Source organism: Tenrec ecaudatus, chromosome 2, assembly GCF_050624435.1.
Source record: "Tenrec ecaudatus isolate mTenEca1 chromosome 2, mTenEca1.hap1, whole genome shotgun sequence".
In the NCBI taxonomy this organism is placed as follows: Eukaryota; Metazoa; Chordata; class Mammalia; order Afrosoricida; family Tenrecidae; genus Tenrec; species Tenrec ecaudatus.
In genome coordinates this window covers 103,368,778-103,393,268 of record NC_134531.1, presented here as the reverse complement: position 1 = coordinate 103,393,268, position 24,491 = coordinate 103,368,778, and the positions used below count along the sequence as shown (strand labels likewise).

The window sequence follows — 24,491 nt, the reverse complement described above, 5'->3', positions numbered from 1 at the left end:
CTTCTGAGATACAGCTGCGTGAGCGTGATTCATTCAGTTAGTCATCAGAGTTAAATATCTGCATCACCCAGATTCCTATCACAGCATTACAAATGTTTAGCAAATTCTTGGAAAACTAAAGATAAAGAATTTTTTTTAATGCACACCCTGTCCCTGCACCAAGGAATATATATACTGAGCTGTAAGATAAACGCTTTATAAGAGATCTCAAACATTCTAAATAGTTTGTCATTTCACTAGATCCTGACAATGAAAGCAAATGTAGTTTGTGCATACAGCCTTTCCGCAATATTCAGCATTTTAAATTAATATTCAGCATTTTTAATCAAACTGCATCCTTGGTCATGAATTCCAAAATACACAACCTACCACACATTTTCAGAATCAGCATTTTTAAACAAGGGGATCTATATTTTAACAGACATGGGACAAAGTTTTGTAATCTCTTTAAAAGGAACATATTTTTTAGATTATTTGACCTGGATTTATAAATTCAAAATGAGTACTATGCTACCAAAGTCCCCACACTCTTCAGCAGTGGTCCTCAAACTTTAGATGTACCAGAACCAATGGAAGTGACAGTGAAAATACTAAATGAGACACTGTGGGAATGGGTTAGCGCTTCTAAAGGTTCTAAGGCGATGGTGATATTGCTGGTCTGGGAATCACACTCTTGGAAACAAAACTGAGTCTGATTGTTGTTCAGGTCTGTAGCCTTTAGCAAATTATTGAAGCTCTTTCTCCTTCATGAATACAATTGCATCAAACTGTTGTGAAGGTTGCATAAATGACAAACCAGGCAGCAGGGCAAATCCGAACTTCTTGAGCACACAATAAACATTAGTTGTTAGCATATTGTGTTAGTTGTTACTATTAAGGCAAATTTCTGACATAAACTTAACCTACAAAGCGCCAGTATCTACTGCTCATCCCATGAAGACACGGAAACTTCTCTTTGCCGCAGATGCTGCTGAAAACCTCATCGCATCTTGTCCGTCCATCTCAAACTGCTCAAGGTACGAGGGGCACAAAAGCCTAGGATAATATCGTATAGTCTGTACCACGACCGGCCTTGAACAAAGCTACTTCGTTCTCAAAATGGCAGTTTGGGTGATCTCTCAGTTTCCCTTACTATTTAGAGCCCTCTTAAGGGAACTCAGGAGGCCTTGAGTGTTGAAAGCGTTAATATGACTGGCTGGTGACCAAAAGGTTGAAGTCCACCCAGAGATGTGTCACAAGAAAGCCTGGTCGTCTACTTCGAAAAAAATCTTCCAAGGGAAAAGCCGCATGTAAAGTCAGGCCACTGCTCCCCATAAGCGCCCAGACGGGCTTCAAGACCCTGGTGAAGGAAACCCAGGCGTCGCCATCCTTGGCCCTTTTCCATCAAAGTGCGCAAAGATGCAGTCTCCTTCCCTCGCAGCCCCGCGGATCTGCAGTCCCCACGAGTCTTACGGGAATGTGCGGGCTTTTTGCGAATGGACACGGCAACACTAAGGAAAACACAATTTTAAAAAAATCGCCATTCTTACCAACGGCAAGTTCCAAACTCGCGGCTGCCCACTTTCGGGAGCGAAAGAGCAGTTTGGAATGACAGTGAGAACCCACCAGTCCCCGCCCGCCGGGCCGAACTCTGGCGTCACAAGTCCGAGAAAAGAAAAACGAAAAAGGAACAATGGAGGAAGGACAGAGATCAAGAAGCGCAAGGGACCCTGGCTCGACTGTCACACTGTCACACCAACGCCCACGTTGCCATTCACTTCCGCACATGGCCCTCGGAAGAGCGCGCTCCCGGCCTCCACAGAGAGCAGCCAGCAACAAAGCAACCGCCCAGCCGCACCCGCAACCCGCCGGCCACGCGGTTCCGCACCCAGTCTCCCCTCCCGCGTCGGGGCCTCACCTGCCCCAACGGTGGTCGTCACGCGGGCTACTGGACATGCTCGCGCCCGCGCCAGTCGCGGCGTCCCAGTGGATCCGCGGAGCGAGTGCGAGGCAGGGATGACGGGCGAGAGCCAGGGCTAGTGGAGCGCGGTTCTCGCCCTTCTGCCTCCAGCAGCCGCTCAACCTCCACCTGTAAGTACCTCAGCTCGCCCGCCGCCCGACTCCCGGCCACGCCTCTCCTCCGCCAGCCGCGGGTCTCACTCAGAAACCGCCCCGGGCGGACCAACTTCCGGCCGGGACGGAGCCCGTGCCGAGCGAGCCGCCGCAGCCCCCACGAGCGCGCCGCCCTTAAAAGTCCGGGTGGTTCCGCTTCCTGTCGCCGCCGCGAAGTCGCGAAGGGAAGCTCCGCTCGTGCGGTCAGGACCCCCTTGGTGAGTGGTCGTTCCAAGGTGCTGTGTCAGACCTCCGGGTCGTTAACGTGAGGCGTGACTCGACAGCCACTTCAAAGCCGCTCCCTTCGACTGGCCCGGCGAGGGGCTGTGACTCCAGCGTGCGCAGGCGCTGTGGGAGCTGGCGGGCCTTGGGCTTTACGAAGTCCCCTGCGATCCGGGCACCGAAAGGGGCGAGTTCTGGTGTCGGCCCTGAGGGGAGACGCTGCGCAGCCCACTTTAAGTTGATGATTCTTTTCTGCTCATGTGACGTTCCGCTGGCCCTTGCCCCTGGGAGCCGGTGTCCCGGCCTCTGACGTGCCCCGGCAGCGCCGTCTGCCCTGGAAAGCAGCATCCGATTCCGGAGCGCTGGAGCAAGCGCCCACATCGAGGGGCTCCAGGACGAAGTTAAAGAATTGCCCTTTACCCATTTTGATAGCTGCCATCTCACGGTTGTTACTTGGTCTGCCAAAGTACCCTTTTGTCCAAAATGCAAACGCAAAGGGCATTTGGTCACGAGTTGTTTAAAAAGGGGGGGGGCGGGAGAATGGTCAGCGGTGAGGGTTTTCCTTAGATAATCCGTTTTGAACCAAAATAAAAAAGGAATTTTGAAGAATGGCTATTTATCCCATGTGGCATTTTGCGTACACCTAATGTTGCGTGTTGGGCCGCTCACCCCAAGGTCAGCACTTTGAAAATCCCACCCGCTCTGCCGGAGAAAGAAGAGGTTTTTTTACTTCTTTAAACAGTACCAGTCTCGGAAACCCACAGGGACAGTTCTGCTCTGGCCTGTAGAGGCGCTATGAGTTGGAATTAACTCCATGGCAGTGTGGGTTGGAATGAGAGCCAAGTAATTTTTTTTTGGCACGAATTTATATACCAAAAAGCAGATGATAGGAATGCGCTTGGTGTATATATTTCCCAGCCTTTGAGGACATTACAGAAAGTCATGCTTACTATTTTTCAAAGATGAAGCTAGGAAAGTTTAAGTTAAAATTTGGTCCCAAATTAACGTGTTGGTTAAAAGTGTTAAGTTGAAACACATGCATACTGTTAACCTTTGTGAGGATTAAATTGTTAAACTTACCTGTTTTTGGTGAAACATCCTAATTTTACTTAAAATGGTAGTGACCTGCCTTCTTGTATTTCACACATAAAATTATCAAAAGAATTAGACAATAGTATGTAGATATCTGTTGGTTTTATATGATGTGCAAGTGACATAGTGTAGACACAACCAAATATGACCTAGCATACCATTTGCAAGACCAGAAGTTTTTTAAAAATAATTTTATTGGAGGCTCATGCAATTCTTATCACAATCCATACATCCATCCATGTGTCAAGCGCATATGTACATTTGTTGCCATCATCATTCTCAAAACATTTGCCTTCCACTTGAGCCCTTAATATCAGCTGCTCGTTTGCCCTCTCCCTTGCCACATCCCCCTACCTCGTGAACCCTTCATCATTCATAAATTATTATTTTGCCATATGTTACACTGTCCGACATCTCCCCCTGCCCTCTTCTCTGCTGTCCATCCCCCAGGGAGGAGGCTATACATAGATCCTTGTAATCAATTCCCCCTTTCTATCCCACGTTCCCTCCATCCTCCAGGCATCGCCACTCTCACCACTGGCCCTGGAGGAGTCATCTATCCTGGAGTCTCTGTTTATAGTTGCTATCTGTACCAATGTACATCCTCTGGCCTAGCCAGATTTGTAAGGTAGAATTGGGATCATGATAGTGGGGTGGGGTGGGGGGGGACGTTTTTAAGAACTAGAGGAAAGTTTTATGTTTCTTCGTTGCTACCCTGCACCTTGACTGGCTCATTTCCTCCCCACAACCCTTCAGTAAAGGGGTGTCCAGTTGGCTGCCGATAGGCTTTGAGTCTCTACTCTGCACTCACACGTTTACAATGATATGATTTTTTTGTTCCTTGATGCTTGATACCTGGTCCCTTTGACAGCTCGTGGTCACACAGGCTGGTGTGCTTCTTCCATGTGGGCTTTGTTGCTTCTGAACTAGATGGCCACTTGTTTACCTTCGAGCCTCCAAGACCCTAGATGCTATATCTTTTGATAACTGGGAACCATCAGCTTTCTTCACCACATTTTCTTATGCATACGTTTGTCTTTATTGTTCGTATCAGGAAGGTGGGCACCCACTGATATGATTTTTAGTTCTTTGATGTCTGATAACTGGTCCTTTCTACACCTCGTGGTCAGACAGGCTGGAGTGCTTCTTCAATGTGGGCTTTTCTTCTCAGCTAGATGGCTGCTTGTTTATCTTCAAGGCTTGAAGACCCCAGACGCTATATCTTTTGATAGCTGTGCACCATCAGCTTTCTTCACCACATTTGCTTATGCACACATTTTTCTTCAGCAATTGTGTCGGAAAGGTATGCATCCTGGAATGCCAATTTAATAGAACAACGTGTTCTTGCTTTGAGTAAGTGGCAATACCAGAAGTTATAATCAGTTACTACCTTTACATTCTCTTAATCGTACCAGGTTTTAATGCACAGTTACTTTAACAAAAATTCTTGAACATATTAGAATTTCTTATCCATGGATTTTTTTAAGCTTCCCATATACTTTGAGAAGAAAAAAATGCTAGCTTTTTAAAGCCCTTTCCATGTGTTAATAGGACATATTAGCAGCAAATGTTTAACTCCCTACTTAAACACCCATGGCTGTGCTTTCTGTGTGATGGTTCTTCATTCTGGTGCATTCTCTTGTCTCTACCATCGTCTTTCTCCCTACTGCCAAGGCCAGCAGTTTGTGGATGGCACAACATGAACAGAACTCATTCTAACTCATACAGCTTGAATCTTCTGGACTTTGGTGTTAGCAGTAAAACATTATGAAAAAGTATTTCGATTAAATAGTAACCATAGTCAATGAAAGCCAGACAACTCAACATCTCTCTAAGGAAGACTTTATCTTTACAGACTTTGGGAAAAGAAAGGGTTCTTTGCAGGTGCTCGATAATATTGGTTCGATCAATGACCCCAAAGCTCTTTAGCTACTGCTGTGCACATCCTTGTCTTTACAGCTAAATTCAAATTTACTAAATCCACATTCTCATTGTGCTATCAGGCCAGATCCCATTGCAGGCTGACTTCCACTTGCCCTGCTCCACTGCTGTAAAAGCCACTAGAGGCATTTCAGTTCTTGTATTACGTAATCTCTGCTTACTTCTAAGAAGTCTTTTTTTTTTTACTTTGGCTTCTGTTGCCAGATCCTCTGTGACATTATTTCTTTTTTTTTCTCTTTATCTTGCTATTGGTGTTTCCTTAAGGAATTTACAGTATATTTGGAAGAGAGACATAAACTCATAAGTGCAATAAAGTGTTGAAGATTTTATGGTACAAATCAGTACATGTCACTGTGGGAGTAGTACTAAGGAATTAGGCAATAAGGACTTATGCCAGTTTCTCTTGATTTTATTTCATGTGTAAGTGACAGTGTAAACCAACCAAATATGACAAAACATTTCCCTTGCAAAGCCAGAAGTTATAATCAGCTGCTTACATTACCTTTTCTTAGTCTTAACATATTTTAATACACAAATGGTGACTTCTCGGGTCAGGAAGAAGATGTAGCTAGAAAAGGTTTTGCAGCTGAGTGGACTCGTGGATGTGACTGGCAGGCTAAGGCTGTGACCCCTCTTCATACTGTACACCTTACACCTGATCATCCCGCTGCTGAAATTTTTCCTACATCTACTTACCGAGTTCACCCATGAGCTTAATGCAACATATTTAGTACTGGAATCTTTTTTCCAGACTTGTCAAAATACATTTCCAATGACACTGCTTTGATTTAGATTTTATCATTTCTTCCCTTAATTATGTAATGGTGTCTAGAAGGCCTAGATTGCCCCTCTTCGCCCCATTTTATCTTCTACATTGTGGGATATAAAATAAAAATTGATAGCCAGATGAGAAAGTACACGCAGGACCAAAAGCTTTCCTGTTCAAGAAAGAACAGCTCACATGTAGTTAAGAGAATATGAGATCTCCTATAACCAAAGATCTGCACTTGTTATTTGAACATTTCTAGAGGATACATTTTTCAGATCCGATGTAAATAGTTAGGTATTTGTGTTTTATATTTTACAACGGCCAAGAGTATGTCTCATAGTAATATAAAATTGTATTGTATCCCCTTATAGCCTATTTAAATGTCACATAACAGGGTCATACTATGTAAATCGCATTGCGGTTGATTTAAAGTGTACTTGTTCATTTCCTTTTTCTCCTCAATATATGGAAAATTTTCAGCATTTCTTTTTATATGAAAGAGACAAGATAATTTGTTATGATGTATCACAAAAATAGCATTTGAATATTTTAGTTCATATGCATCACTCTGTTCCTTTTCTGTACTACAATTAACCGCCTCAAATAATATTCTGGGAAAGCTAATGTCAGATGTAAGCAGAAGCCTGAACGGAAATAGCAACTGAATTAGCTAATCAAAGCATTTTTAAATACCTTTGCCTAGGTTAATGATGGTTCGTAGCGGAAAAAATGGTGACCTTCATCTTAAGCAAATTGCATATTATAAACGAACTGGTGAATATCATCCAACTACACTGCCAAGTGAGAGAAGTGGCATAAGAAGAGCAGCAAAAAAATTTGCCTTTAAAGGTAAAATTAATGTGCAGAATTATAGATCCTCTTGTGTTCTTTGTGAAATCTTGAGGATATCAGTTGTTGGATTGGTCGTTACTTAACAATTGATAGTTAAATTAATGATATCACAAAATAAAAATTACATTGTAGTTAACTGAAGACCAGTAAGTATGTAAACAAAACAAAACCCATTGCCATCGAGTAAATTCCAAAGTATATCAACCCTAGTTAGGCTTTCTAGATTGTATGTCTTTACAGGGTCAGACAGCCCCATCGTTTTTCCATGGTTAACAATGCAATGCTGAAAACATGATGCCACCATGAATCTTTGGTAAGCTTGTAAAACCAACCAGACAAACTGCCTTCAAGTGATCATTCTGACTGCAAAACCGGCACAGAGGCCACACCTGACCTCCTTTGGCTACACAAGGGAGAAGAAGAATCCAACTCCTCACCAGCCCAAGGCGCATTTCTTTCACCAACCTTTCCTCCCATGACACTCAACTGCTGTCTTCAATAATCCCTTATAATGGCCACATAGAACTCACAGACAATACTCATAATTATGTGGCTTGCTTAGGGAAATTACCAGATTACAAGTCAGGATCACTAAACAGTAAGGATACAGTGTCTGGTCCACTGCAGTGCCTCTCCTCAGCCGGCAGCCAAGTCTAACTCTGGTTGTCAGGCTCTCAGCCACATAATCTCTTGGCCTCTGGTCACCGTGGGCCAGGAAGCCCACTTGCCGCTCTGGCTCTTTGTCTCATAGCTCCTCCTCTGTTCTGTCTCAGGGTCTCCCGGCTTCAGCCTCTGGTCTCACTGTGGCATGACATCTACTGCCACTGCCACTTCTTCCTGGATAGTCCTGCAAATTCTCTCCCTGTGCCTGCAATTGTTCACTCTGATAACCAGGGGAATGGCGACTGAAACTGATGAAATCTCCTCTATTAGTGTTTCACATACCTTATTTGTGTCTGTCTGCATGGTGTCACCCTTCTATTTGGTTGGAGTTACAGACACATGGATACAAGAGCCATATTAAGAGATTTCCCTTTATCGTATTGACTCATCTCAGCACTGTGTAGCACAGAGTAGAACTGCCCCTGTGCATTTCCGGGCTGGACATCCCTATGAGAGCTGCAAACTTCAGCTGATGGGTGTGAAGTGCAGCTCAGTGTGTAACCCACCATGCCACTAGGGCTCTGTAAAGCACAGTGTAAATCACAAACAATGGAAGGAAATGGAGCACTTAGCTAAATTAACTTCTACCTTTGCCACCTAAAGTGATTCCTACTCTCTGCACTTTCGTGCATTTTGATGCTATTAATGAGAAACTGATTTCTTTTATTTTTTATATGGTCTTCCCTCCCACTGCAATTGGATATTTTTAGGATTTACATTTTCTTTTGTGACTAAGTGCCCCTGAATGGAATATTTGAAATGTAGAATATATATATTTTTAAAGTTATATTAATAATCTGTCATTTTTATCCCACCTTTAATGGAGAAAATTGAGTTTGGGATGAACGAAGCAACAAGTACCATTACTGATAATTAATGAATGAATGTTTGTGCTATTTTGGGAAGTTTTGCCATAGGTTCAGAATGCGGGTTTTTTCAAAGCAGATCAAGAAAATTGTAAGGGGAAAAATGGCTGCTCATTTCCCTATGTACACTTGTCTGAGAAGCTCTAGTGACAGAGTAGTGACACATGGGACTGCTGAACACAAGGTAAAGAGTTAAACAGTCTTGGTTACTCACAGGGCCAGTTCTGCCTTGTCCTAAAGCAGTGGTTTGCAACCTTCCTAATGCTGCGACCCTTTAATAAAATTCCTCATGTTGTGGTGATCCCCCAACCTTAAAATTATTTTCATTGCTACTTCATAGCTGTAATTTTGCTACTGTTATGAATCGGGCAACCCCTGTGAAAGGGTTGTTCAACACCCAAAGGGGTCATGACCCACAGGTTGAGAACCTGGTGGGTAGCTATGAGTCAGAACTGACAATGAGTTTGGGTTTGGGGACAGTGCCCTAGTTTCCATATGTACTCGTGTATAAGCTGAGTTTTGCACATTTTTAATGCAGTTTTTGTGGTAAAATTAGGTGCCTTGGCTGACATATGGATCGGCTTATACTCAAGTATAAACAGTACTTGTTCTGCCGAAGAATAAGTAGACTCATCCTCAATCATTTATCTGTTCATTTCTGCAACACATGTTTACTTAGCCCCTACTCTGTGACAGTCATGTCCATTGGTAAGTGCAGTAGATAAGCTTGAGGCTGAACTGTCCCTCTAAGCCTGTGCTCAGGCACACTAGTAGCTTGAAGGTATGTTTGTGGAGTTTACAGAAGTGCCCCATCCACATTGGAATAGTGGTGATTCTTTGCAGTGATGAATCCAAGGTACAGCAGGTATGGCATGTACCCTGGATGCCACTTAAAGAGGGACACGATTTCTATTCACCATCACAATTTCAGTTACCATCTGGGAGAGATCATTTAACAAGTTACAACTAATATTTTCATATTTGAGAGCATGAATCAAAACCTACGCTGTGACCATGATCTGCTGTGTGTAGGAGAGAAGAAACTGAGGGGGAAATTAACTTGAGGCATATTATAAACCAATTTTCATCAGTAGAAGCAAATAAGGCTTACTTTTTATGGAGTGCCATCTGTGCTAAGTAAAAGATTAATGAACTTGACTTGTGCTTTGGGAACTGATACCATGGTTAAGTTATCTAGAAGACTGTTGTCAAATCTTTGGAGAAGGATGCAATTTTTTGTTTGCTAGAGGGGCCACTTGCTGTAGAAATGCCTCTGCATTTCCTGGTTGCTTCCTAGTTGCCATCCCAAGGAAAGAAAGGAATTATCTTGACGAAGGCACTCACTTTCCCTGTCTTTGTTCTACACCTCTTCCTAAGATTCAGGAAAAAAATCCAAAACACCCGAGAGGTTATTGCTTGCAAAAATGTAGCTATATTGAAGCTACTTTGGAAAATTCTGCTTCAGAATGTTGCTTATCTATACATAAATCATTTCCTATTTTTAAGAGGTACCTGCAAGTAATTTTCCAGTTTGAGTACTCAACAAAGATAATTTCATATTCCCATAGTTATTGTGTGCTTTGGTGAACAATCTAACTGTACTTGTATTGATAAATTTTAAAATTCTCATAGTTGGATCCTCCCAGTGGCCTAGTGGATTATGCATTGGTCTGCTAACCCAATGTCAGCAATTCAAAACCACCAGACGCTCCATGGAGAAAAGATGAATGAGGCTTTCTACTTCAGTCAAGAGTTACAGTTTGGGAAACCCAAATGGGTAGTTCTACCCTGTCCTGTAGAGTTGCTGAATGAAGGCAGTGAGCGAGAGCATGGTCCTCCTCAACATCTAGTTCTTGTAACAGCAGAATCATACACAAATACATTTAGAGGGAGAAAGGTTTTGTTAAAGCAAAAACCATGGCTTGATGATAAGGTTTTATAATTACCTTACACTTTTATAGATAACCAAGATTTCTAATTTTTTTGGTCTCATTTATTGCAGAAAAAAAGCTATTTTATGTTGGAAAAGACAGCAAACAAAATCGTTTGGTAATTGTTTCAGAAGAGGAAAAAAAGAAAGTCCTGAGAGAGTGCCATGAAAACGACGCCGGAGCCCATCATGGCATCTCCAGAACCCTGACCCTGGTGGAGTCCCGCTACTACTGGACGTCCGTGACCAGTGATGTCAGACAGTGGGTAGGGCTTATGGAGGTAGCATACCTTGGCATAGATCGACAAAAGTCATTTTTGCTACAGGTTTACTCAGGGTCGTATCTCTCATAAAGAATTTTTTGTGTGGCTAGTTTTATACAAGAATATTTAACAGTTTAATTTCACTTCATAATTTTTTAAAATTTATATCACATATTTATTAGTAGGAATAAGATGAAATATTAAAACATTTTAAAATGCTACACCAGACTTTGGTAAGATGTTAATTGTTGAACTCTCTGATGTAGGCAGAATTTAAATGGGGCTGAAATCATTATACTAAATCATTCCGTCTTTGAAGTTCACGTCAGGTCCAATGTGTAAGCTCAGGTAGAAAATATAGCAGAACTCCTTAAGTGGGTATACAGTTACAAAAAATCGGACGAATTTCGTTATCATTACAACTTGACTTTGCACTTAGTTTGATTGGGATTGCTGCTAACCAAAAGATCATGTGTGCAAACCCACTAGCACTTCTGCAGGAGGAAGTTGTGACAGTTGGCTTCACTACTTCTCTGCTACACTCAACAATTCATTGTAATGGCCACTACAGAAATCACAGACATTAAACAAGATTATGGGGCTTATTAGGGAAGGTAATAGGTTACAGTATGGTAAGGGTACAGTTCTTTTGTCTAAAATGCCTCTTAGCCATGCTGGCAGGCATGTATCTCTGGTTCCGAGCCCTTGCATGGGCCCTTGGCTTCTGCCTTTCTGTGAATCAAGAAGACTGTCACTCTGCCTCATGGTCCCTGTTACTCATGGTCCCTGTCTGTTCTGCCTCAAAGTTTTAGTGAGGCTCCTCTGCTCTCCCTCCTGGTTTCAGTAGAACTCCACTACTCCATCTCACAGTCTTTGTGCCCCAGCTTCTGGTGCCTTCACCACTTCAACCATGAATGTCCCTTATGCTCCTCTGGTGGCTCTCCTTTCTTGAGAGTCACAGACTTTTCTCCCACTTCTGAGGTGGGTCACTCTTTTCTACCCAGTCCCCTCTATTAGTATTCCACACACCCTATCTGTGTGGTCATTTGGTGGGAGTTACAAAAACATGGACAGAAGAACCCTTCCAAATAATTTGACTTCATCATAGGTACCATCAATAAGCTGGTTAACTGATCACTTCTCTCTCTCCTCAAAGGAAAGCTTTATGACAGCTTGGCTTTTGTGCTCTCCCTTTTCCCAGGATCTAGAACAATTTCTAATATGTACAAATATTGTTTGAATACAATTGTATTTTAGTAAATATTGTTATACTATATTAATGAATTTTTAGTGTGATGATTTAGAAGCATTTCCTGCATATAGTAATTATATTTTATATGCTATTCAATTTTATAGTAAACTTGTTTTAAGGATTATTTATTTACTAAATATTTATTGAATGCAAATCAGAATTATATTCATACTACTAGGATGGATTTAGTAGAACTTCCCCAAAGCAAACTTAGTGCCATCGTATCAGTGCTGACTCACAGCTACCTCCTGTGGGTTTCTGAGACTGTAAGTATGTACAGTAACAAGCCCAGTCTTTCTCCCACAGAGATGCTGGTGGTTTCAAACTGCTGACCATGTAATCGCAGCACATTGTGTAACCACTAGAGCTCTGCTTTTAGTAGTAGTAGCAACAATTAATTGCTTATCATCCTGAATAGACAGCATAACTGAGAGATCTAGTCTCAGTCTAAAAGCTCCTTTACAACAGAATTAACTGCCATCGAGTCAAAGCTGACTCATAGTGAAGCCCCCTGTGGGTTTCTGACACTTGCTGTTGATAGGAGTAGAAAGCCCATTTTTCTCCCATGGAGCTGCTGGGGGTTTTGAACTGCCAACCATGCAGATTACAGCTCAGCGCATAAGCACTAGACCACCAGTAGCTATTAATCATTTTGGAATTGAAATGTATAAACTTTCTTTTATTATTTTTACTATGTTAACATTTCTGTATTTTATTTGTATTATGTGCCCTTTTTTCAGGTATATGCCTGTCAGCATTGCCAAGTGGCAAAAAATGCAGTTTTTATAGCATCTAAGCAGCTCATTCTCAAGGTGGAAAATCCATGGAGTATAGTGACCGTTGATCTGATGGGACCTTTTCATATGAGCAACAGAAGTCATGTGTATGCTATAATCATGACTGATTTGCTCACAAAATGGGTTGTGATTTTGCCCCTCTCTGATGTTTCAGCATCTGAAATTTCTAAAGCTATTGTCAATATATTTCTTTTATATGGCCCTCCTCAGAAAATAATAATGGACCAAAGAGATGAATTTATCCATCAGGTAAGGCAAACTACTTAGCTCTTCCTTACCTTCCATTGCCCATCACTGAGTGCCGATGATGTGTTACAGGAGGCTTACTAAGTATAGTCATAAAATCAGTCATACTGTATTATACAAATCTACAAAAGACCTTGTTAATTCCATATTAATTTTTGAACAGATTAACACATAATGCACACATCATACAGATAAGAGTTCAGTCATATAGACCTCCTTGATAGGGACTGTCAAGTCCATTCCCACTCATAGTACAATAGAAGGGGGGACACTGCCTGGTCCTGCCATCTTCACAGCTGTCATGTGTGAGTCCATTGTTGCAGCCTCCCTGTCAGTTCATCTGGTGAGATGTCTTTCTTTTTTTCACTTCCCTTATACTTACCAAGCATGATGTCCTTCTCCAGGGACTGGTTGCTCTTGACCACATGTCCAGAGTGCATGAGATAGTCTGCTCATTCTTGCTTCAGAGAACATTCACATAAGGCATGACTTCCTTAGAGTACTAAAAAGCAAAATACTGCCTTGAGGACTGAGGCGCATCTGCCCTGGTAGTATCAGTTACCTCGTAAACAGGTGAAAGCTGAACAGTGAACAAGGAAGAATGCAGAAAATTGATTTATTTGAATTACAGTGTTGACAAATAATATCGAATATGCATATAATAGACTGCCAGAAGAACGAATAAATCTTTATTGGAAAAAGTACAGCTAGAATACTCCTTAAAAGCAAGGCTAGCACGACTTTATCTTATTTGCTTTGAGCATATTTTCAGGAGGGCCAGTCAGGAGGGACATCATGCTTGGCTAAGTCCACAGCACAAAAGAGGAACACCCTTAGCATAATGGCTACAGCAATTGACTCAAACATCAATGATTGTGAGGATGGATAGGTCCAGGCCATGGCTTGTTGTGTTGTCTGTGGGGTCACTATGAGCCAGAACCTATATGATAGGACCTAACAACAAAGAGTACAGTTTATTAGATACATATGAGATGGAGTATTAAATATGACAAAGGTGATTGGAGTAGAAATCGGAAACCAGAAATTAAGGTTTTATTGTGACACTAAATAATTATAAAGTTATCTTAAGTTATCCTGAAATTAAATTTAGAACAGGCCAAATGATTTTTTTTACTTCTAGTTTAAAGTGTTTACGATTGACAAAGAGGGACTACATTAAATGTAGACCTACATTGTGTTCTTAGATGTGAATAATAAACACTGAAAGATTGCTTTTACCAAATCAAATTTATTTAATTATTTTATTTGAATTCGGCATTAAAAATGAGAAAACTTTTTCTTTACCTTTGTGTCCCCCTCGCAAAGAACAGGTATGGATATAAAATACTCACAAATTCTAAGAAAGAAGTGTGTCTAGCCTTCTGTTCCATATTCTTTGGGGTGTGGTCCTAAATCTTTTGCTCATGGGATGAGCCAGTGCCTCTTCTACATTTTAGAAAGAAGAGGTCCGGGAGGCAAGGTTGAAGAAATCACCAGTTGGTTCTGCCCGAAAATTTTAAGAGCCCTACACCTACTTTTTTTTACCCAGAACTATGTTAATGACCACCCCTACCTATAAGTGAACTTTAGAAATACAATATTATTTATTGTTATCTCATATTTTATTTTTAACTTTTTATTTGCTCAATTTGCCTACTACTCCCAATTAAGCATCAGGAAATACTCAGTAAACTGAAAAAAAAAACAGTAAACTGATCCATTGCTTATCCAATTTTAAAAAGAAAGGGCAAGATAGAAAAATGTAAGTTATTTTAGATTTAACAGGCTTATTGAAAAATTTCTAAGCTCTTTGAATTCTTTCATGTTTGAACATAAAATTTTAACAATAATAACAGCAGTTAAGAGTTAAACAGTTTTTACTACTTTCCAAGAACTGCTTTACATGCTTTGGAAACATTAATTCATGTAATCTTCAAAGGTCTTTGAAAAGGTCATTAAAAAAGACAAGGTTCAAATTCTTTTGAAATTTTTTTTAACCAGTGAAATACTGAATTTTAAAAGCCAGCTTTGTCTTAATATCTTGTTTAGATCAATGGAGAGCTCTATGGATTGCTTGGCACAAAGCACATTGTAATATCTCACGCCTCTCAAACTGTCAGGCCCACTGACAGTGTACCCAGCACAATCAAAACTTTTCTCTCCAAACACTGTGCTGACCACCCAGAGAACTGGGATGATCATCTGTCAGCGGTTTCATTTGCATTCAATATAACTCACTTGGTACGTGCCTTTTTATCATTCTGTTCTTATAATATATGAGTGATTATTTCTTGGCTGGATAAATATTTGCTGTTTATTTTCCTCAAAATAGGAACCTGCTAAAAACACACCATATTTTCAAATGTTTAATCGAAATCCTAATATACCTGAGACTTCTGATAGTCTTCATGAAGTGGATGGTGATAATACAAGTATGTTTGCTGAAATTCTAGATGCACTTAAAGAAGTTGATAAAATAATGGTGAATAAGACAACTTCAGCAGGCCAGGTGACTCTATTTAATAGGAAAAAATCTATAATCAATAATGTGATCATTTATTTTCAAAGTTTCAGAATATATACATACATTATAAACTGTGAAGATTAAGTTTTCTATCAAACCTACTTATTGTGATTAAATAGTATGATGTTTATTAGCTATGAAATTCTGAGAAATAATCGTGGGAGAAAAATGAACTTTAAAATCAAACAGATAAGGGGCCAAATTCCTTATCTTGCTGTTGTCCATTTGTGTGAGTTAGGAAAACTATTAAACCTGTTTATACCTTATTTGCTTTATACAAAGTAAATGTACTAATAGCAACTATGAAATCATTATAGGAAATAAATAGGACTCATGCCTATCTTTTACTAGCATGTCAACCATTTTGTTATAATAACTGCCTGCTAGAAATTATTACTCTTTCATTCCGCTCTTTGTTTGTTTTTGGTGCTTGTAGATGGAGAATAACAATTTTGATGAGGTAAATAAATGCAAGATTGTTGCTAAAAAAAACCCAAAGATAATAAATCCATTTCATCTAAAAGTGGGTCATGAAGTCTTAAGACAAAGGAAAAATTGGTGGAAGGATGGCCGTTTCCAGTCTGAATGGGTTGGCCCTTGTGTCATAGACTATATTACAGAAAGCGGATGTGCTGTCCTGCGCGACAGCACTGGAGTTAGACTTAAAAGACCTATCAAAATCTCTCATCTTAGACCCTATGTAAGAGAATCCACTGAACAAGGTAAGTGTGAGTGACTTCACTCCATTTTTTATTTTTAAAAAATTTTTATTTCTTGCATGCAATTTAATTAAGGGAACCACATTTTCACTGTTTTCGAACAAAGAAGTTCTAACAAACACACGCTTTTTGGGGTTGTTGCTGTTAGGTGTTCTTTTCCGCGTGTTTATACAATTTCGTGTAGTTTGTCTGGTGTAAGTAGTCAGTTATTAGAATGGCTGGTCTGGAACGTTCAAGTTTGTGAGGGATTTTTTCACTTTGATATCTGCTGTCCATTCATACTTCCTGTAGGAAATACTGGCCCTCTGTCCCAGAAGAATTCCAGCCTCTGTTTGTGCTGTCATCATGTTCAATTTAATTCCTTTGTGCTTCCTTTTTGCCTAAGGGAAAAAAATTAGCAACTAAAATCAGCAAGTAAATATTTACTTGCAAAAGCATACTGATCAGAATTCAGTTGAAAGCACTAAAAGAATATGCTTAAAGCTTACTTTAGCATCAGAGGTCGTGGGCGGAGTCAGGTGACAATGTGGGTTAGAGTAAATGCTGAGAACTATAAGGAAATGATAGCTCCCTAAACTGCCTTTTGTTAGAGGCTGTCCGATTCATTTGTAACTCATAGTGGACCCAATGACAGAGTAGAACTTCCCATACTGAATTGTAGCTATGAATTTTTATGGAAGCAGATTTCCAGTCCTTTGTCCTACAGAGCCACTGAGTGTCTTTGAACTACTAACCTTTTGAGCACCTAGCCATTATCTACCAACCAAAAGCTAAATTCATTGCCAGCAGGTCGATTCCAACTCATAACGACTGCATATAGAACAGGCCCGTGTTGTTGTTTCCAAGACTGTAACTCTTTATGTGAGTATACAGCCCCATCTTTCTTCCAAGGCATGTTTTCAAACTGCTGACCCTGCGGTTAGCAGACCAACGCATAACTACAAGGCCATTAGGGCTCCCCTGTCTACATGTTCTTTAAATGATGTTAACGAGCTCCAGTCTATAAGACAGAGTGGAACTTCCCTTGTTCGTTTTCAGGGCTATAGATGTTAACACTAGCAGAAACTTGACTAGTTCTGAATAGCTGACATACCTTGATCTCTCACCCTTGCTTTCATAGACTAGAAATAACAGTTTTGCCCTACTTTCAGGTTAAAGCCTACTTTATTGGGAATGCTTTACTTTGTCTTGTTATTTTTTTAAAAGTATCCATACAAGTGTTGTTTGAACATGAGTAATATTTGATGTGAAAGGTTGGCAAACACAGATGAAATGGATTGGAACAGTGGTTTAAAAGCAGACTCAAGCATAACAAAGGTCACGGAGATGGCACAGGGCCAGGCAACCTTTTGTCCTTGTTACATCGTATAGTCACCACTTGTCAGCACTGACTTAACAGCAAATAATGATCATTTGAGGAAAAATACAGTCTAGTACATGTGTAAGCAAGGTAACCAAATTCTTGAACAGGCCGGGGTAGCAATAACTGCAACACCAAACACCCTCCGCTCACCCTGTGCTGTTGGTAGGTGTGCTGGCCTCCCAGGGGTCTCTGCGTGATGGTGGAGCTCTGCTTTTGATCTGGGTCACAGCGCTTTGTTAAAGCTCGCAGTACCTCTCCTCTGCTCGTGATGTGCTGGGCCCAATTGCTCCCTCAGAAAAGATAACTGTGTCCTACTTATGAAAATGAAAAGTACCTTTGTTTTCAGCTCTCTGGTCTCTCTCTCTTATGGCCACACTCTTCTGTGAGGAAAAATAAAAGTTTACAGGTGCATGTTTTTGTTTTTCAGCAAGATTTTCCTTTTAGTCTTTGGCAATGGTACTTCTTTTCAATATGCCTTCTGTAATGAACTGTAATGAATAATAAAATCATGTTTAAAATGGTACTGTGTCGTGAGGGCTTTCAACGTTCAGCAATTTGCCTTTGTCCAAAATGGTCTTAGAATAGAAGCTATCCATTTTGCTTCTCCTAAATATTTCAGTACTGATTGAATAAAACAGTTTCTAAATAGAGGCAGTACGACTTTTGACTTATACTTGAATTTGTTGTAGATGTTCCTCCAGTAATAAAAAGAAAATGGCCACATTGATAAGTGGTTTTCTAGTGTTTTGTTTTTTCTTGTTAATCAAAAGAAGTATTACTCAAGCAATCCTAGAATCTAAGTCTTGATGTGTATTGGATGAATTTCCTCTGTTGCTGTTATTTGTAGAAATTTAAAATAAATGCTATTTCTGCCCCCCCGCAAGTATCACATTTTTTCTAAAAATATTCACTAGTTGATTTTAAAAAGAATCATGAGTTGAATTATGCAAAAACACAAATGCTTTTGAATAATCATCTAGTTATTTATTTGGCTTAAGTTTGGATGAGCTCTATCCAAAACAAATATGAATTTATTTGTCTGCACTTGTCTCCTCTCCTACCAGCCTTGAAGTGTCATAGCTATATTTTAAAATGTCTGTCTAAAACTGATGTGCTTCTGTTGCTAGCTTCTTATTCATTCTCATCTAGAACACAATATAGAAGGAACACCTGCATTACAAGGTCTACCATTTTCTCCACTGCTATTTTAAGTAGACTTGCTTTTCATTTTGTCTTAATTCCTTGCCAAGCATCTTTTCAGGGTGATTTTTATTAAAATAAAGATTTAAAAAGATGACAAGAAGTCTTACCCTATTCCATAATGCCTTGTGATATTCCTATTTGTATAGGAAAATAATAATATTGATCCACTATTCCAGCGGACAAATTTTGAGTAGTGTTTCTTGCTTTCTTTCATTTTTGAATATTGTGGTAGATTTGTATCTGCCTCACCAAAAGGTTTTAGTTTTGTCGACCTTCACAGTTGAAAGCCCCAATTGTGGAATTATTTTTGTTATTTTATTAGTTTTCCATTGCTGGTGTAACAAATTACCACAAATTTGGTGGGTAACAACATAAATATATTACTTCATAATTCTGTATACTAGGAGGCCAAAACAGATCTCCACGGGCTGAAATACAGACAGTGACAGAGCTGTGTTCTGTTGTTCTTTTTAGGTGCCACCTAGTCTGCTCCCACCCCCAGCCACCCCATATACACCGGGACAAGACGCTGGCTGGGTCTGCCCCGTCCTCTCGGTTGTTCTAATGGCTGAGCCCGCCAGTGCAAGCGTTCTTGTCAGAGGCCTTCTGATGCTTTGAGTAGTCTTCACTAGCACCATAATTCAAATGCGTCAATTCTGCTTTGGTCTTCCTTCTTCACTAACTTGCACATGATATGGGACAGTTGTTAAAATCACCGCTTGGGTCTGGCACATCTTAGTCCTCCTTGCTTTTCAACACTTTAAGGAGGTCTTGAGAAGCAGGTTTTCTCCGTTCTTGACTGCTGCTTCCATGAGCATTGATTGATATCAAGATGAGATCCTTGAAAGCTTCAATCTTTTCTCCATTGATGGTGTTGTTACCTACTAGACTAGTTTTGAGGATTTGGGTTTTCTTTCCATTGAGTTACAATACATATCGAAGGATCCAATCCTTGATCTTCATCAGCAAACACTTCAAGTCCTCACTTACACCAACCAAAGTTGTTTCAGCTACATATCACAGGTTGTTAATAAGCCTCCAATCCTGATGCCAAGTTCTCTTTCTTATAGCCCAGCTTCTCTGATTATTCAGCATACAGATTGATTAAGGATACAACCCTGATGCACACCTTTCCTGATTTTAAGCAATAAAGGAATTCAGATCCACCAGCCACTCCCCAGGAGAAGGATGAGACTTTATGTTCCCATAAAGATGATCACCTTGGAAACCCAAAAGGGACAGTTCTTCCCTGTCCTTTAGTTATGTCTTTCAGACTCCATTCATTCAACCAGAAATGCTTTGTAGAGGATATTAAGAATATGAGCAATATTTTTAAGGACACACGTAGTTTTACAGCCTTTAAAGCTCTATCCCAGTGCTTCCCAAAGGAAGCACTACCGCCTCCTGTGGGGAGCTGATGAAGCAATCCACGGAGGTGGCCAATGCAGAAATACAACTTTATCTTGGATTAGGGGATAACGGTGCAAAAGGTTTCATTGCCAGGGGGGTGCTGGGTAATTTTTAGTTTGTTTTCTGAAAAGAAAGGAGTAGGCCAAATAAGTACCATGCTGCGTTCATTGTCCCCGCCTACCAAAGACAGAGCAAGGACAGGACAATGTAGCTGTTTCAAATGCTCAGTTCCTCTTGTAGTCAATGTTAGAACCGTTAAAATTCTATACTGTATTCAATTTTTCACATGTGTAGTTAATACACAAGAGGACCTCCCCAAAGTCGATCTTTTTATGACTTGGGATTTTGTTCCTCATTTAACACTGTTTAATTTTAAATTGTTTAATTGTCCTTCCCAAATCCAAACGTACGATGTTTCTTCTTGCAGACACTCTTTATTTTGTACAAGGTTCAGTAGTACCAGATCATGACTACATTGGGTTGCCTGAAATTCCAGTTGGAGCATACCAGGAAAATATTCTGGAAGAAGATGCAACTGTTACTGTAGAGGATAATGAACTACTGACATCGACCAAGGAGCATGAAGTATTAGAATATAGAAATGCCAAAATCTCTCCAGAAGATCATGGTACTCGTGAAAAGCAAACTTTCTGTCTGTTGGACTCTTGTAACCAAGTTCTTGGGTACTTAAGTTAGTAAACATCAATTTTTTTTCAAATACCTGTTTATAATGTATAAACCCTTGATATATCATTTATCAAAAAAGTTGTATAGAAGTGTCTTGACACATTCTTGATAACTAAATGTGTCTATTATAACTATCCAAAATTCTGACGAGGTTTGAATGGTACCGCACATATACAAAGGAAGAGGAAACACCTCATTTATAGAATCCACTTCTAAAAGGAGAGGAAGGCAAAGCACACTTACTTCTGAGGAAGTAAATTAAATTGTTGCTCAAAACTCCAAAATTGTCTGGTATCTGTACTGCCTTTTCAGCTTTAATTTTTCTAGAATATCCACCCCTCCTTTAAAAAGAAATTTTAAATCTCTGCCGGGATTAATACGTATCAAATCAAGTGTAGCAATGGGTTAAATTAAACTTCCCCCATCATTGGAGCTTATAAAAATAATATTATAGGAAAAAATCATGGCTTGTCTAATGGGCTCCTTTGGCAATTTCATCTTTTTAAATAGGCTCACAATTAAGGTCTGGAACTGTATTACTGGTTTAAAACATTTGAAAATGAGAAGGATTAACACAGTGATTGCAGCCCAAGAATTGGGAGGATGGCACAGGACAGACAGAGCAGTGCTTCCTTTGGTCCATAGTCACTATGGGTCAGACCTACCTGGTGACATAATAAATACCGAAGCCAAAACCATCAATTAGTAAGAATTTTCTCTGCAATCTTAAAAATACTTTACTCACTGCTCTTCAGGCATGGTTCAGTTCCAAAAACAAGGTTGCTGTGCAAAAACCGATGATGTATAAAAACGGAGGATGACCACGTCGCCTTGCCCCTCGTCTGTACTGTGATCATACTGCCAGGCTGCTGCTGAGGTCGCCTCTTACTGTTGCAAGGATCTTGCAAAACCTGGTGTGTTAGTCTGGGTTTGACTAGAGAAACAAATTCATGGACACTCATGTTTATATAAAAGAGCAATTGTATATTGAGAAACATCTCAATCCAAATCAAGTCCATAAGTCCTATATTAGCCCATATGTTCAATAGTCCTAGTCCATCAATTCCTCTTTAGACACTCAGAGCCATGCAATAATGCTGAATGCAGGAAGATGACAGGCCAGTAGGTAGAATCTTATAGATCCAGTATCAGTGGAAGCTTCTCAGCACTGGCGTGGGTCTCCACATGGCTCCTCCAGCTCCAGGACTCTGACTCCATCAGTGTGTCTCCATGTGGTTTATCAACAGGATTGTCTCACAGGGAGTGGTGTGTCATGCCTCCAACAAGCTATTTATCTCCTTAGCGCCTACAAATGAGGTCATAAAGCTGTGACCTGATTGACAGGTTAAACCCCACCCCTTCACAAATTGACACCAGATTATGTAACTGCCACACCTGGGCACCCAAGTGCCCAGGCAGCTCAAGGCTCCTGACCATGGCCAAGCCTGCTCCTAAAGCCTCTCTTGGTGGTTTTCTTCCCAGTCCCAGCATTGGTGCACCCTCTGGACATGCTGCTGCTGTCTCAGCCTCAGTTCCCTGTAGACCATCCCCACTGGCCCCACTCCAGCTCCTGCTCTGCTCTGCCAGGCAGCAGCACAGGGAAGTTATTTCTCCAGCAACCCCAACCTGGGTAGCGGTCCAAGCTCCCTTTCTGCATGCGTGGGGGGCCTGTTTGATGGCACGTGGTGTTTGTTATTCCTAGACATCTTCCATTAATGTGCAAAATAGATAGTAGTTTTTAGTATTGTAGGTGCGAAATGTCCGAGACAATCAACGGGTAAGAAATAGGTGTGATGATAACTGACATTGAAGATTGTAAGTGACTTATAACTGTTGAACAACAGTACTTCAAATCGGGCGGCCATTGAGCGTGTCGGACTTGTGCTGCATGGGACTGTTCAGGCACTTCGTCTTTTGGAAGCACATCACCAGCACCTCATCATCTCCAAGGGTTCCTTTGAGCCTCACTGCAGGCTGCTAGGTCTCGGGTTTCTTTCAGAAGTCCTAGCAACTTAGATAATAGTGACTGGTACATATTCTCTGAATGTGCGCTGAAATCTAAATTGTGCACTTACAAGTGTGAATTTTATGGTATGTGAATTATATCCCAATAAAGCTGTTATAAAAACAATTGTTTTAACAGTAACAAAAGTAGCTACACAACCACATCTAATTCCATAAGAGAGCAAAATATGAGATAACCTACTGCCTGTCCTTGAATTAATTAGAATTCATAGCAACTATATAGAACAGAATAAAACTCCCCCCTTTGGGCTGCTGAAGCTGTAAACCTACTGGAGCAGAAACTTCATCTTTCTCTCAAGAAGCAGGCGGTGGTTTTGAACTGCTAACCTTGCTGTTAGCAACGCACTCCATAACCCCTCTGCGGCAGACACTGTAGAGGTAAGTACAGCTTTGCGATGTGTCTGCAAGGAAAAGGATCAGAATACTGGCAGATAGCTCCAGTAGCTGGAGTTAACAAGTCCGAATAAAATGTCTGAATTCACTCCATGGAGGAAGCAGTGTAACAATTAGTGTGGAAACACTAAAGCTATATTATTGTCATGTATCACATTTAGAACCTTATGACCTGTTCTTTTCCCTGTCAGATTATTTTAGTCAATATCTCTGACCCCACTCCCATCCTCAACCCTAATAAATAAACAAATAAATAAATAAAGCCAAACTCACTGCCATCGTGTCCGTTCTGATTCATAGCCAAATTCTAGGGCAGAGTAAGGGGCTCCTTAGGGTTTCTGTGACTAGAAACCTTACGAGAGCAGTCAGCCTTGTCTTTCTCCCGCAGAGCCACTAGTGGGTTCAAACTGCTGACCTGTTGGTTAGCAGCTCAAAGCACAGCCCACCACACCTCTAGGGCTCATACCCCTGCATCCCCACCCACCTCCTACCCTGTACTTATTTTTTCCAGTTTGGATGTCTTTTGCATTGAGTTTCTCCGCGTCTCTGCCTAGAGCAGTGGTTCTCAACCTTCTTAATGCCGCGACCCTTTAGTACAGTTCCTCATGCTGTGGTGACCTCCCAACCATAACATTATTTTTGTTGCTACTTCATAACTGTAATTTTGCTACTGTTATGAATCAGGTGACCCCCTTCATCTGCTCCTGTGTGCTCTGATCAGATATGTCCCTCTCCTGGAGCTACAGATTCAGTCCCGTCCTTTGAAATAAATTCTTCTGGGGGGATGGGCAGGTGGCCATGTAGTAGTTGGCATTGGGCCCGGCCCCTCAGACCTCTCCACTGGTTCCCTACTCCGTACTGGCATGTTGCATTCACATCTTGGAGCACTGGGTTGAAGTCTGGTCCCTCTTTCCCTGTGGAGATATAAACAATACCTTCCCCTTGGGTGGGTTAGTGCCCTGTGTTCCCGCTACCCATTTCTTTTTTATTATTTTTCCCCCTTTCCCCGCCTCCTTTTTAGTTGTCTACCATGTGTATCCCTGTATTTGGTCTGGTCCCTGCCATATTACCTGCCCTCACCCAAGGAATGTTTGTATACAGTAGTTTTTCCCCTATGCGTTAGGGTCTACTTTATGTTTGCATGGGTTTATTCAGAACAAAACAATTCAGCCTGTATCTGTGG

General features: G+C 40.9%; 2 protein-coding genes across 24 annotated transcripts in view; one reads left to right on the top strand and one right to left on the bottom strand.

Moving 5' to 3' along the window:
* The window catches only part of PPIP5K2 (diphosphoinositol pentakisphosphate kinase 2), a 101,704-nt gene extending 99,541 nt beyond the window's left edge, over nucleotides 1-2,163 (bottom strand). For 7 of the 18 annotated variants that reach the window (XM_075541330.1, XM_075541337.1, XM_075541334.1 and 4 more), the window contains exon 1: nucleotides 1,898-2,163. The gene's annotated coding sequence lies outside the window, so the exon portion shown is untranslated. The remainder of the gene's footprint in view (nucleotides 1-1,897) is intronic. The other 11 variants (XM_075541340.1, XM_075541341.1, XM_075541344.1 and 8 more) reach the window with 4 other exon arrangements.
* GIN1 (gypsy retrotransposon integrase 1) lies at nucleotides 2,159-23,525 on the top strand. Of its 6 annotated transcripts, none has more exons than XM_075541348.1 (8): nucleotides 2,207-2,309; nucleotides 6,819-6,964; nucleotides 10,499-10,707; nucleotides 12,682-12,987; nucleotides 15,034-15,225; nucleotides 15,317-15,493; nucleotides 15,945-16,230; nucleotides 20,631-23,523. In XM_075541348.1, exons 2-8 carry the CDS (start codon nucleotides 6,823-6,825, stop codon nucleotides 20,897-20,899), a joined length of 1,581 nt encoding a protein of 526 aa, XP_075397463.1. In that variant the 5' UTR covers nucleotides 2,207-2,309; nucleotides 6,819-6,822; the 3' UTR covers nucleotides 20,900-23,523. The 6 variants fall into 6 exon arrangements, with proteins under 6 accessions (XP_075397466.1, XP_075397463.1, XP_075397464.1 ...); XM_075541349.1 differs by having other exon boundaries at nucleotides 10,499-10,692; nucleotides 20,631-23,522; XM_075541354.1 differs by lacking the exon at nucleotides 6,819-6,964 and having other exon boundaries at nucleotides 2,221-2,309; nucleotides 10,499-10,688; nucleotides 20,631-23,525.
* The last annotated feature ends 966 nt before the right edge of the window (nucleotides 23,526-24,491 follow it).

What these genes read in the sequence shown, in the direction of transcription:
- GIN1 (XM_075541348.1), top strand. Translation starts at nt 6,823, where the DNA reads ATGATGGTTCGTAGCGGAAAAAATGGTGACCTTCATCTTAAGCAAATT. An exon ending in AGACAACTTCAGCAGGCCAG is followed by an intron (nt 15,494 to 15,944) that starts GTGACTCTATTT and finishes TGGTGCTTGTAG; the next exon opens with ATGGAGAATAACAATTTTGA. An exon ending in AAGAGAATCCACTGAACAAG is followed by an intron (nt 16,231 to 20,630) that starts GTAAGTGTGAGT and finishes TTCTTCTTGCAG; the next exon opens with ACACTCTTTATTTTGTACAA.